We start from the raw sequence: 13,917 nt of genomic DNA, 5'->3' as shown, positions 1-13,917 counted from the left end.
TATGTTTTTGTCATGCTATGCAGATGCTTGATGTTTGTGCATGGGAAATGATGAGAAGAATTTCATTAGAAAATTGAAAAAAAAAAAATATAAATAAATAAATAAATAGCTTCACCTTTTTCACACTTGTCTTAGGTGTATTTCCCTGATGACTCTGATGAGGCCTTTGAAGTGGACTCCAGTACCCGCGCCAAGGACTTCTGTCAGAACATTGCTAACAGGCTCAGCCTCAAGTCTGCAGAGGGCTTTAGCTTGTTTGTTAAGATAGCTGACAAAGGTAATTCATGCTGAAGACTCCAAGTGCATGAGAATAATATTTTGACTGCCTCACTGATGTCGGGGATAGATCTTGTTGTGGAATTTATTTATTTATTCATTTATTTATTTTGGTAAAGCTGCATTTTTATATGACTTGACTTTGACCAACATATACATATTTATTGCAATAATAATAATAATAATTAATTATTATTATTATTATTATTTTTACAGTGATCAGTGTACCCGAGGGAGACTTTTTCTTTGACTTTGTGAGGCATTTGACAGACTGGATCAAGAAAGCCAGGCCCACTAGAGATGGTAAGTCTTACTGACTTATGATTCTGTGTGTGTGCGTTCATGCGTGTGTGTGTGTGTGTGTGTCTTTGTTTAAAGAGGTTGATGTTACTGAGCTGATACAAGCCAGAGCACAAAACCTGTGGCTGTACACTTGTTAAATTCTTTGAGAAGTGTAACCATATATCAATATTAGTATAACCTGTACACAAGCACCATATTCAACAGAGCACATAGTTACTATTATCTTTGTGGTCATAACAGGTTTACTATCTTTTGTATATCTAATGTTTTATATGTATGTGTTTGTGCCATGTATATATTTATGACTTCTTTCAATATTTTAGTTCATTTATACAGCCTAATTTATATCGTTTTCATGGTTACACCCAAAAATAGTAGTAGAGGCCCCCAAATACCCAGTAGACAGTAGATTTTTTTTTTTTAAGATAATGGACACTTCTTACCAATTGAAAAACATTTGTGCTGCTACTATTGCCATTTCTATATATTCATCACATTTAAAATGCATTGTTCATTCATTCTCTTTATTTTTCATATTTTTAGAACAAGGTAGGATGGTTTGTTTTATTAACATGTTCCTCGGGTGATGGTAGCTAAGATAACAAACTTGCTCTTTTCTGTAGTTCTGGATGGATTTCAGTGGGTTCTTTTATGAAAATTACAAATTCAGACTAATTGTTAAGTACAATAACCAATTGATAATGTCAAGGACAGTCCTAACAACTTGTATATATAGTTGTGGTTGACAGGAATGAATAATAAATTTATTTATTTATTTACTTAAATGTGAATAATAGATAATAGCCTGTGATATTGGAGTGAAAGCATCTTTTCAGATTAGGTATTTTAATTATTGAATAGATCAGCATTGTTCATATTAAATAACTAACATGGCAGTTCAAAGATAAAATGCAACCAGTTTAGCCAGTTCAAAATTTATAAAACTTAATATAGATATGAATTTCAGGACTCTTCAGTATTGTGCTAAAATATTTCCCCAAGAAAATGTTTTTGCCTTTGGATATTTTAGCTGTGTTCAAAAATTCTTTAAAGTTTTTGGAATGGATTATTTTGTGAACTTTTAAAAATGTAATAATGATTAAATTCATCTGAAAGATAACATCATAATAGTTTAGTTACTCTAGCAAACAGCTTTTAAAGGCCATCTCCTCGGGTGTACCATTTAAAAAAGTAATTATAATTAACCAAGTTACAAACAACTGTATCGTAATTTTTATGTAAAAAAATGTTGAAATGAATTCCTTGCTTTGTGCTACTGCTGTTTCTGATCATCTTTTCTGGGCTTGGTTTTAGACTATATGGGTATTGTTTGAGGTTAATTTAATATGCAGGGTTTGAGGTTAATTGAATAACATGGGACCTATCTTTCACATATCTATGTAATTTAAAGCATTCATTTGTGGCTATGTCAGATATTTACACCTGTTTTAAACTCGTATCAGAGACAGAAATCTAGAAAGTGTGGTTTTTGTAGGGTGTGAGTTTTCAAGAGTGCAAAAATTTTTCATAACTTTAAATATTCCATGGGAACTTGGCCTTGCAAGAGTAGTTATTATCACACGTATATGTATATTGTTGGTTGGGTTGTACATGCTTGTATTTTATATGGTGGGTGTGATTCATAGAATTGACTTCAAGTTGGAAGTTTAAAGAAGAGGTGTAGGCCAATTCAAAAACTAAATGTGATAGTGCCCAAAAACTATATACATTTTTTCAGATTTTTTTTTCTTGTTTGATGAAATAATGTATATTTTTCTGTATGCTTTCTTTTTCAACTTGAAATGATTTTCTGTAGTTTTCGTCTTCATAAATAAATACCTCTACTTTTGAATTATTTCTCATCTGATAATTTTGCATATGCAATTGTTCTCTGGAATGAAGCATGTACAAAGATTGATCCTTGCCATTTCTTTTTACTGAATATTAAGTTTTAAGATTTTCTTCGATAGAGTCTTCAGTAGACAAGCTTATATTTTACTTTTTGTTTGATTTTTATTTTCTTTCTTTTTTATTATTTATTCATACATTTAGTTTTTCTTAGTAAAATTATTGTTAAACAATTTTTATGTTCCACAAGAATTAGATGTAGAACTCACTTTTAAATGAAATCAGATAAATTATTGACAGTTACTGTAATGAGCATAAGAAAACCTGTCCAAGTGCCCATTACTGCTTAGAAGTTAGCTTATATATATATATATATATATATATATATATATATATATATATATATATATATTTTTTTTTTTTTTTTTCAATATTTTCAGTTATATTCATGCAGTTAAGTTTGCCATATCATTTCCACCTACTGGTTCTCTCTCTCTTTTTTTTAAATATTTTATCTAATTTCTTAAATTTTTTAAATTATCCTATAGGGGCCACCCCACAATTCACATACCAGGTGTTCTTCATGAAGAAACTCTGGACCAATACTGTGCCTGGCAAGGACAGAAATGCTGACACTATCTTCCATTACCACCAGGTAGGGAACTCTTTTTATGTAATAGCCTGGGTATTAAGTTGTCAATCACTCAAAGTCGGGCGCAGATGGAGAGGAATTTTCTAACAGTCTTCCAAATTATCTTTGTTGATCCATCCTCTATTTTTGACCGACTGCTGACAAAAATTAGGTGCCCGTCAATGTTAACTAAAAATTATTCCCAAGACCAAAAAGGCAGTTTCAATCCACTCCTGAAAGCATACCGCACAAACTGTATCAAAGAGTATACAGTTTTAGGTAAAAAGCCTTAGGCAATGTGTTTGCATTTTCCTGCTGAACAGTAAACAATGCAGTTACCTATTTCAAAATGTCCACATTTGTTCAACACCCTAAGAGAAATGATTCCAGTTTTAGATATGAAAACAAATTGAAACTCAGTTACTGATGGTTATAATTTGTCTCAACAATATTGATATGTATCTTCTTCATTTGTTTGCAGGAGTTGCCCAAGTTGCTTCGAGGTTACCATAAGTGCAACACAGATGATGCCGCTCAGCTTGGCGCCATCATCTTTAGAGTGAAGTACGGCGATGACAAGACACTTTTAGCCAATATCCCGTAAGTAAAACATTTCAGGAATATCTACAGATTTTTTTTTTCAAGCAGTAATCAAGTCTGCCTTGGCCCTTAGATTAGAGATTTTTTTTTTTTTATTTCAAACCTCCATTTGTGCACAGTTTTTGATTATACATATCGAATTCTGACATCCAGAGGCAAGCTCAATTGAAGTTCACCATGTCAATCGCAATTGCCCATTTTGTTCAGCAGCTTTCAAAGTTCCATAGAAGGGCTTGTGCTGTAGGTAATTGATCCGCCAAACATTCGGAATCGGTACAGTGAATTTCATGCAATCAAATGCTGGTTAAGTTCATTTGAGAAATGGAGAAACTGATGGTTCTATTTGACACAAACTGAGGTTATTGATAATATTCATGAAATCTTGCCCACCCTTTGAGAAATGTTTCTGTTGCAATAAGGTCTTAATTAGCATTTTAAAAACTGAAGTATTTATAGTACATTCATAAAAAGCACAAAGTACACATTTTTTATCATATTGTTTTACCTCTCTAGTCCCCCAGCCTGGCAGTAAGTGTAGAAGGATTTTTCATAACTTTTTTTTTTCTCTTGATGTGAATCTTCTGTCTACTGTCCTTCTCTTTTTAATTTGAAGTCTAAAAGAATTAAGCAAAAGAAATTTTCTGAAATTTGCAAAAAAAAACAAAACTTATTTGTGATCTGTCGGTGATGCCTTGAATTAGATGTTGTGGCTTGATGTGAAATATTGAGAAATTAATATAAAAGCTACTTAACAATGTTGTTTCTCTGAATACAATTTTCTACTTTTTTATGCTCTATGGTGTGATTTGAATTGATTTCAAGTCTGTTTGGCAAGAAAATAAACGTCATTCTGTTATATCTTCCTCTACAAACTTTTCTTTTCTTGTAGAACACTATGGAACACTATGATTATTAACAGAATCCTGATGAATGATATTTAAAAAAAAAAGATGAATGTAGATAAAATTGATTATAAATGCAATTCATTATTTTCCAGGGAGTATTTAGCATGGCGATTTAGGCTGGTTGTACTTAATATGTCAGTCACTGTATCTAGTTATTTATAAATAGTATTTCAGAAATTGATATTTTGGAAGTCATGCCAGTGTTTTGTGAAGGTCTTTTTTCATGTTTAACATGCTATAGATGCTAAATCATATTTCAAAACGTTATTGACTGGCAAGAGGTTCATATGTGTAATTGATAAAACTTTGAATTGACATTTTTCTTTATTTAGACGTATGTTGAAGGAATTGGTACCAGGAGATTTGGTCAGGCAACAATCACCGGATGACTGGAAGAGGGTAAATTGTTTTTGTTTTTTTCTCCTACAGTTTTAATTAGCCGTTAAAAACCTCAACCTTTTTTCCCAATATTTTCTTACTACAAAGTTTGATTTTATTGTTTCTCACAAAGCCACGCTCGATGTAAAACAATTGGTAACTTTAAAGTAACCTTTTCCAAGTGTTATTGATAAACTTTGTTTTATGATGATTGATTTAGTGGTTTTATTCAAACGATAAAATAAATCAATTGACCATTTTCTTGTCTCTGATATGTCGGCTCTATTAGAATTTATAAATAAATGACCTTGACATATTTTTTTCCCTTTTCTAGGCCATTGTGGGTTACTATAATAGAGATGCAGGAATGTCCCCTGACGAGAGTAAGGTGGCCTTCCTGAAGTATATCTACAAGTGGCCAACATTTGGGTCAGCATTCTTTGAAGTCAAGGTGAGTTATCTAGTGTCTTTTTCATATTATTATTGTTATTATATTTTTAAGATTGATATTTCTGGCTGGTAATAGAATTGACTCTCTAACCCAAACCTATTATGCTATTCAGGATTTTCTGATCAATTTTTTTCAGGTTTTGTGTTTAGATTGTGTTTTAAAACTTTTTAGAAGTAAGATTTTGATTAATTTCTCTTTTTTCTCACTTTCTCAGCAAACCACAGAGCCAAACTATCCAGATATTCTTCTGATAGCCATTAACAAACATGGAGTCAACCTCATTCATCCACAGTCAAAGGTAGGATTTTTTATAGATATATATTGTGAATTATTGTACACTTATTTGAATATGTTTTCTAAGTATGTTATTGATATTGTTTTATGAACTCAATGTTTTTGATAATTTAATTTTAAGATTCATTTTTCATCATAACAATAACTTTTGCGAAAAGTAATCATTTGAATTACTTGGTCCTTAAATGTTAAATATGTTCACATTTAAATGAGCTGTCTAAACTACTCTCAATTACCAAATGGATTATGAAGACCAGTTTTATAAACATAAAAGTCACATCATTCTGTTTTTTACCCGTTATATCAAATATTGACAATAAACCATGGATGTCTTCCAGGATATTCTGGCCACTCACCCATTCACCAAGATCTCCAACTGGAGCAGTGGGAACACCTACTTTCACATGACTATAGGCAATCTTGTTAGGGGAAGCAAACTGTTATGTGAAACATCATTGGTGAGTTTTGTGAAAACAGGTGTCCAATTTTGTGCCTTAATTACATGAAATGTGTTGTTATTACTCTGTTAGTTTCACAGGGATCCCTCCTGTCATTTAACTTAATAAAAAATCAAAAGTTAATATTTATGCAACAGGAATGGTATTTTTCTGACTGTCAACAGATTTTTACTTTTTTGGGGCAGTCCCCTTGACCCTGATCCATATTTTCTGACTTTTTAACAAAATGGTAGTCTCATCTCTGAAATAAGACAACCTGATATTAAAGTTATAATTTGAACGACTTTTACAACTTGTACATTTTTATGCAGTACCTGAATGTGTTTGTTTCCGTTCATATTTTAGGGCTACAAAATGGATGACCTGCTTACCTCGTACATCAGCCTCATGTTGACCACCATGAACAGACAGCGGACCATGAGGAAATAACTGTCACATGACCAGAACATCATTTGTCACATGACCAAAAATTATTTGTCACATGACCTGAACATTATGGGATGCATTGAGAAGTTAGCATTTATTTATACACTGAATCCATTAAATTAACTTAAATGACAGGCAAATGTGTGGTTTTTCACCAAAACCATGATAACCATTGAAACAGAAATGAAATGGAGTTTTGATATTAACGGCGTGATAATTTACAGTTTCTGTAAATATGAAATATATACTATGATATGGATATTTCTTCATTCTGTCTTGGAATGCAATTCATGTAAAGGAAGAACATAAAAGAAGGTCAGATCAGTTAGATACCATGGACACAACAGCATTCTGGGATATTCATATAGCACATTATGGAATAGATGGTCTAAAAAGCGAAAGAAAAAAATGGAAAAACTTAAATTGAAAGTTGAAATTTTTTGAGTGCATGATAGGATAGATGCATGTAGCAATAAAACATTCTCATTGTCATTAAAATATATTTGTATTCTAATATATCATAATCTGTTTAGTATAGACATGAAAAGTTATTATACATCGTATATCCTGGATTTTATTTAACTCTTTTTTTTATTAATTTAATGTAAGGGAGAAAGCAATGCGAGCACTAGTAAAAGTATGTCTTGATTTGTTGATAGACAGAAATGAAAACAATCAAGAAACTTTGTCATGGTAGAGTCTAGACACAGAAGGTTGTCACCATAAACCCACAGTGAAGTACAGCATAACCTGTACTTCCCCCAAGTCAACATACCTATACCTAATTAATTTATTAGAAGTGAATTCTTACTAATAACGCCTGCACATTTAAACAGTCAGATTAGCACAAACAGTATGCTTGGTGAATATCAGAGAATTAAGGCAAACATTTCACCAAATGGGAATGTCAAGCTTGATATTTACTCATTTCCATCTTAATAGTGATCTGGACTTTGGGCAAAACTGCCTGGAAGGCACGTCTAAAAGGATTTGTGATTTCCCCCAGAAGAAATGTCATTTATTTTGAATCCTTTTTATTGTTATCAAAAGGAAATCCTGCTAGACAAAATATGATAGTTACCATGGTATATATTGCAGCATATCATTTATTTGAAAAGTGCACTTTGCTGAATATTTGTTCTTTATGCATATTTGTTAAGGATATTGATTCAAAATGGTGGAATGTAGGGTACCAGTATGTTCATGTAGTATGCACCTGTGAGCTTGGCTTAAAAAGGATTATTTTGGTGGATATTCAACTATGTGCTCTGGATCCTAGGCACATGTACCCTCATGTTTCAGCAATATGGTATATCTCATTATTTTTGCCTGTGATGAGTTTCTTTTTCTCTTTTTTCATAGAATCAGTTAGGGTTGTGATGATCATCGTTTTTTTAATCCCATTTGCTTTTGGATTTTTTATTCTTCTTTGCTGAGTACCCAGTAGAAGTAGATAAGTTTACAGGTTCAGATGACTTCATTCCAAGAGTTTTGCTCATCATGTCAACAGAGAACATTCCTTAGAAGAAAAAATCTCTTTATGCATTGGGCAAATAGTTGCCAGAAAAAAATGATGAAAGTGTCAATTTAAAAAATATCTCTTTAATTGATTTGTTAGTAGGTACATGTTTAAATTTACAAAATTTCCCTTAGATGACAGTTGCTGGCTATGTATTTGTATGTGGTGTAGTGTTGCTATTCTAAATACTACAAGATGCAAATAAAAGGGACCATGTATGTTAATGCAAATTGCCAATAGATGGCACTACTGTAGATAATTTTTCAGACTGTAGATGGAGCCACGTGACTAGATTGTATGGGGCAGCTCTGTCGTTATTAAAAAGGAACCACCTTTTTCCTCCAGATGTTTCCCTTTGTTTGGTATTTTGTTGCAGATTTGACATGTCTTTCAGTTAATGATATTGTTTAGTTTTTATTCAACGGTTGAACGTTTTGTTCGTTATGAAGATGATGCTTAATTTATGAGCTTTCAGAGAAGACGAGAATTAGAAACTGCATGAAGTTGCTTTACAGCAAAGCATATATTGTTTACAATATAAAATTTGTTTGTTACTCTGTTAAGAAGCCTGAATGGGTTGTAATAATTACCATATATTTAATCTAACAATTACAAAATCGTAATGAGAAAGAAAAGGCATGGTATTTGAAAAGAAACATCTATTCTCACAGCTTACGTGATATATATATAAAATGATATATATTAACATTTAGCATTGTATATTTACTGCCATTATATTTAGAATATATATATATATATATAAATGCATTTACACATCTTCACAATAAAGTACTCGATTCTACAATGTCATGTTCATATTGCTGTATTTTTTCTTGGTAATACGTGCATCCTCCTCCGCCCACACACATACAAAAATGAAAAAATAAAGACAATTGTATCTAATACTTCCAATTTAATTTGCCAACACGGTATTCTGCCTATGAAGAGAGCTGCTAAGTCAGATATGCCGAGAAGTACTGCTCTTGTTGGCGACTTAATTGTGTATTTGTTAACTTGCTTCACAGGCCCAACGGCCTCGTTGGAGGGAAAAAGGTCTGCTATAAACCAAATCCGGTCTGTTTTATACCATTGCTGAAGTTGAACAACCAAGTGGGTAAATGTTCAAATTTACGTGATAAGAACCCCCTCACCTCATTTGAAAGTGCTGCTTATGATTAAGCATGCATAAAGATCTTTTGGAAAACTGACGTGCTGTACAATTTAGAACGCAGTCAGAACAGCACATTCAGAACTAACACATCCGCGGACCAAATATGGCCGAACCACTTGATTGTTTGTTGCGTATTCTATGGGCGGCCAAAAGGGCAAAAATTCATGTCGTCGATTCACTGCCTTCCCATCGATTCAGTTTCAAGTTTAAACGATCCTGTCATAAATTCAACATCTACATGTACTTTCGTCAATTCAATTATCAAACATTTCTCATCTATGGTGTATTAAAACCAATGCTGTCACTATTTTCGTCGATCGTGTAACTAATCTCGTCGATCGTCAAACTGTTTTCGTCGATCGTGTAACTATTCTCGTCGATCGTCTAATCTCATCGATCGTGTAACTATTCTTATCGATCGTCTCATCGATCGATCGCCAGAGGGCGCTGCGGTAGCAACACGTGCTTCTGTCTGTCAATCACGCGGTAATTTTTTAACTCGGCCAGCCATGTTCAGAGTTAAGCACAACTAGAAAATAATGTCCCTACAACCGAATATCTTTTAATTATTAACAACTAAAATTGAAATTGTTGAGAAAATGTTCTTATTTCACTAGCAATCATTTTGTTGTCTGCCATTTTGATAGTCATGTGATAGGCCAATGTGCTACCGCAGCGCCATCTGGCGATCGATCGATGAGACGATCGACGAGAATAGACGATCGATGAGAATAGTTACACGATCGACGAGATTAGACGATCGATGAGAATAGTTACACGATCGACGAGATTAGTTGGACGATCGACGAGATTAGACGATCGACGAGAATAGTTACACGATCGACGAAAATAGTGACAGCATTGGTTTTAATACACCGTAGATGAGAAATGTTTGACAGTTGAATTGACGAAAGTAGATGTTGAATTTATGACAGGATCGTTTAAACTTGAAACTGAATCGATGGGAAGGCAGTGAATCGACGAAACATAACTGAATCGACGACAGGATTTTTTGCCCTTTTGGCCGCCCATAGTATTCCCCTTGTGGAATCTATTCAGTATCTAAACGGCGCCAACCTTTTTAGTGAGACGCCATATTTAATTCGCGGATCAGTTAGTCCGCTGTTCTGAATACGCTCTTACAGTGCTATCAATTACACGATATATAGTAGCTGCAAAACAACAAAACCTATGCGGAATGTAAAGATACAGTTGACATACCTCCAAGGGGGTGGAACGCCCAAGGCAGAAGTTCGTTGAGTAGGTCCAAAATTGCATATCCTGGCATTTTGTCTCTTATGCCCCTATTTCACACAGACCACGAATCCCACGAATCGCCAGGAATTGAAAATTTCAGGATTCGTGGTTGAATCGTAATCAGTTCGTGAAGTTCTTAACAGATTCGTATATAATCGTAGTCAGTTCTTGCAATTCCTGATCAATCGGGAATTCGTGGAAAAAATTTTGAGCTGTTCAAAGTTTTGGCCACGAACTCCCGATTCCAAAAAAATCGTAGTGAATTTCTGGTCAATATTCGTGCGATTCCAGCCGAATCTCACGAATATTCGTAACACTATCGCACCTGTATCGTAACCGAATCGTAGAGCGTGTCGAAGTAGACCAGAAAATTGGCAAAATCTCACGAATCCTGAAAATTGTCAATTCCTGGCGATTCGTGGGATTCGTGGTCTGTGTGAAATAGGGGCCTTACGCACAGTACACTTTAAAGTGTGCATCGAAAGGCTCACCAAATCAGGACATAAGTAAGCTCAGTACGTGTTATATTTCATGGGCACATTTGGGACGAACAGAGCCAGGATATGTATTTACTCATATTTTTTGAGGCGTACCGCATGTGAAAAGGACAAAATGCCAGGATTTCAACCCCCTTGAACTGGGACACATTGTGCCCGGGAAAATTGTTGAGCTGTGCGAAGATTCCAGTTACATGTTAGGCAAAGTTCATACATTTCAGATGATAGCAAAGAAAATCTGTTCCTCAAGAATTGGTGGTAGTGGAGCCAAAGGGATATGCCAAGTCTAATGCATATCAGTTCAATTTATTCACGTGCCAATGCATGCGTTTGCACGGATATCAGTATGTTCTTTACCTGCAGCACGATGCATTTGTACAATTTCGAAAGAAATAATTGTAAATTTTAAATATATACCCGGTAAATATGCATCATGCAGTTAACATGCATACGTGGATACTAAAATGGAAGCAACATATAGTTATAAAGTTATACTAAAAACCAAACGATAAATATGGGTACAAGAGGCAAAAACATTTGGGAGCCACCAAGTTCATATCTGACTTCACTAACATACAGCTCGATCGCTTCCAAGGCAGTGAACTGCTAGGCTTTCGGTTAATAAAAGAAACACAAACCCGACACTAAATATTGCGCCACATATACGAAAACTGTGCCAAATACTCCCGCCGAAAAAAAAGTGTCTAAATAAGAAAGAAAAAGCCCCAGGTAAGGAGCTCAATACATATGACCTTCAAATCGCTGAGAGTGCGAACAACCTCAGCGGAGTGCGCAGGCGCAGGTTCGTTGATACTTCTGCCAACTGTGGTCGCCAAATCCAGCTCCTCTGGTTGACTGGTTCGTGTCTGTCCACTTGACACAATCTGCTCTGGGTCCTCAACCCTACCCAGAAACACTATGTTTCGTGGGTAAGCTGTCAAGAAAAAGAAGAACGGTCGGTTGAGTTTGAACTCGGGCAGGTAATAGATCTTATATGATGTGATAACGCGTTCATTGCGCCGTCCGTCATCCAATTTGAACAAGGATTGGTGTACGAGATCAAAAACCCAGGTGTTGCCGGACTCTTCCCCAAGAACGGACATTTCGGCACCCTCTCGGAATAACTTTAGTGTATTCAAACCAAAATGTTTCGCATTCAACCGGTCGAGAGCTACGATTGAATAATCAATCTCTGGAACGTACAGCTTGCGAATATGGGCATGATCCCAGCTGATGCCTCGCAGTAACTCTGGCAACCATTCTGATGCTTTGACCAAACCCTCTGCATTGTCAGGGAGGACTATAGTGATGTCCATAGGTCTCCTTGGGTTGCCTAAAATGTACGATAATTCCCATTTTAGGCATAAATACGCATTCGCACCAAATACCAATTAAAGAACAATTCGTGGAAATTAAAAAAGTCGTTACTTGAATGTACGTTTAGGCGTTTTTTTTTAACTCCGCCACCACCTAGCGCAATCAGGGTTGCCAGCGATTCAAAACAGTATTGAGAAAGTCTAGAAAGACTAGAAAGTCTCGGAAAGATGTCCTATATATTTTGCTTGCGAAAGTGACTTTGCAATTGACTTGAGGAACTGATATTTAATTTTCATTTGAAAGCAATGTCAGTATCGGATTATTATATTTGATATGGTCTTTCAGTCTGTATATATATATATATATATATATATATATATATATATATATATATATATATATATATATATTCTATAAGTAGTTAAGGATGCATAAATTATCCGGTAGCCATGTACAAAAATCAATATTAGAATAACTTGTTTCCTTAAAAATTTGGTGTCTATTGATTTATTTATTTTAAATATCTAATAATTGTCTTACCAGTGTCCATCGGCGCTTTTATCGCTTGTGCCTTGTAGATTCTGGAGTCTTTGTACTGGACTGTGTTATCTGACCTTGGCATTTCTAACATCATAGACACTTTCTTCTTTAGATTCTTGTTGACAAAGAAGTCGGTATAACGTGTCAGGTTAGGATTGAACTTCCAGGCGGCCTTCAGGCCTATAGAAGGGACCACGTTCGCCATCACCAATGGGATATCTGAAGGCCGTGAAGTAGATGGGTTGAGACCTCTAAAAAGATTTCTGCTTTCACCACGAGTGAAATCATTCATTAAGGCACTAAAGGCTTGTAAACTCGTGTCTGTGTCTGTCCTGCTGTAGTTGGCTGTGTTGATTTGGGGGTTTAGGAATTCGTAGTGTTCTGCTAGCTGTTCAACGAAGGTGTAGTCTCTTTCATAGAAAACGGGCACTCTCGTGAGGCTTTTAATGTACATTGTTTTGGGGGAAATACAGTCGGGGAAATAGCGCGAATAGGCCTGTAAAGCTTTTGAAACCTCTTCGATGACCTCGTTACTTGAGAGATCACGTGAGACGTTAATTGATAACAGTCGGGCGATTTCGTCACGTGTGTCACCACTGGTGCAAAGCATCGTGGATGCCAAGGATGACATCATGTGGAACGGTGAAAATATGAAAGTCCCGGTCTTGTGAGATTTGACGATATTCTTGAACCACTTGACGGACAGGTCCACTATTGTATCGCTGACATCTGCAGTGAAGGCCGACTTGCACAGGAGAGGAAGCATCATGGCCATCAATAGTATGACGGCCATTTTGAAAATAGAGCATTTTAACCGCATGTTTGTAAATAAATCGGCTATGATTGGCAAATTGTTGTTTTTGTAGTTAGATAGTAAGTTTGCAGCTATACTTTTGTAAGACCTTAGAATGCATCGATGTTTTGTGCTTATCTTAAAACCCAGCAAAAATTACTACAGCAGATATTCTACCGTTTAACGCGGCTTCGCTTGGTGCCTAGGATATATAAATAGATCTCGATCTTCAATGCCGTTACTTCTACAGTAG

General features: G+C 35.0%; 2 protein-coding genes across 7 annotated transcripts in view; one reads left to right on the top strand and one right to left on the bottom strand.

Annotated features, from left to right (window-relative positions):
• The window catches only part of LOC106174726 (myosin-VIIa), a 74,208-nt gene extending 65,309 nt beyond the window's left edge, over positions 1–8,899 (top strand). For 5 of the 6 annotated variants that reach the window (XM_086997036.1, XM_086997032.1, XM_086997033.1 and 2 more), the window contains 9 exons: positions 136–277; positions 493–579; positions 2,976–3,082; positions 3,540–3,658; positions 4,896–4,962; positions 5,276–5,392; positions 5,607–5,690; positions 6,025–6,144; positions 6,490–8,899. In XM_086997036.1, coding sequence (XP_086853162.1) covers positions 136–277; positions 493–579; positions 2,976–3,082; positions 3,540–3,658; positions 4,896–4,962; positions 5,276–5,392; positions 5,607–5,690; positions 6,025–6,144; positions 6,490–6,573 — 927 coding nt within the window. In that variant the 3' untranslated portion in view covers positions 6,574–8,899. Of the gene's footprint in view, positions 1–135; positions 278–492; positions 580–1,122; positions 1,504–2,975; positions 3,083–3,539; positions 3,659–4,895; positions 4,963–5,275; positions 5,393–5,606; positions 5,691–6,024; positions 6,145–6,489 lie in introns of those variants that run through there. The other variant, XM_086997037.1, reaches the window with a different exon arrangement.
• A 2,819-nt stretch (positions 8,900–11,718) lies between these two features.
• On the bottom strand, positions 11,719–13,664 carry LOC106174723 (antichymotrypsin-2-like). The gene is made up of 2 exons (XM_013556396.2): positions 12,872–13,664; positions 11,719–12,347 (listed from the first exon to the last, which is right to left on the bottom strand). The coding sequence occupies exons 1-2, from the start codon at positions 13,662–13,664 to the stop codon at positions 11,719–11,721; spliced, it is 1,422 nt and encodes a 473-aa protein (XP_013411850.2).
• Positions 13,665–13,917: the final 253 nt, after the last annotated feature.

Source organism: Lingula anatina, chromosome 10 (genome assembly GCF_051362555.1).
Source record: "Lingula anatina isolate TDL-2025a chromosome 10, LinAna3.0, whole genome shotgun sequence".
NCBI classification, from domain to species: Eukaryota; Metazoa; Brachiopoda; class Lingulata; order Lingulida; family Lingulidae; genus Lingula; species Lingula anatina.
This window is presented reverse-complemented; position numbering and strand designations above follow the sequence as displayed.

What these genes read in the sequence shown, in the direction of transcription:
- LOC106174723 (XM_013556396.2), bottom strand. Translation starts at nt 13,664, where the DNA reads ATGGCCGTCATACTATTGATGGCCATGATGCTTCCTCTCCTGTGCAAG. An exon ending in AAAAGCGCCGATGGACACTG is followed by an intron (nt 12,348 to 12,871) that starts GTAAGACAATTA and finishes CGTACATTTTAG; the next exon opens with GCAACCCAAGGAGACCTATG.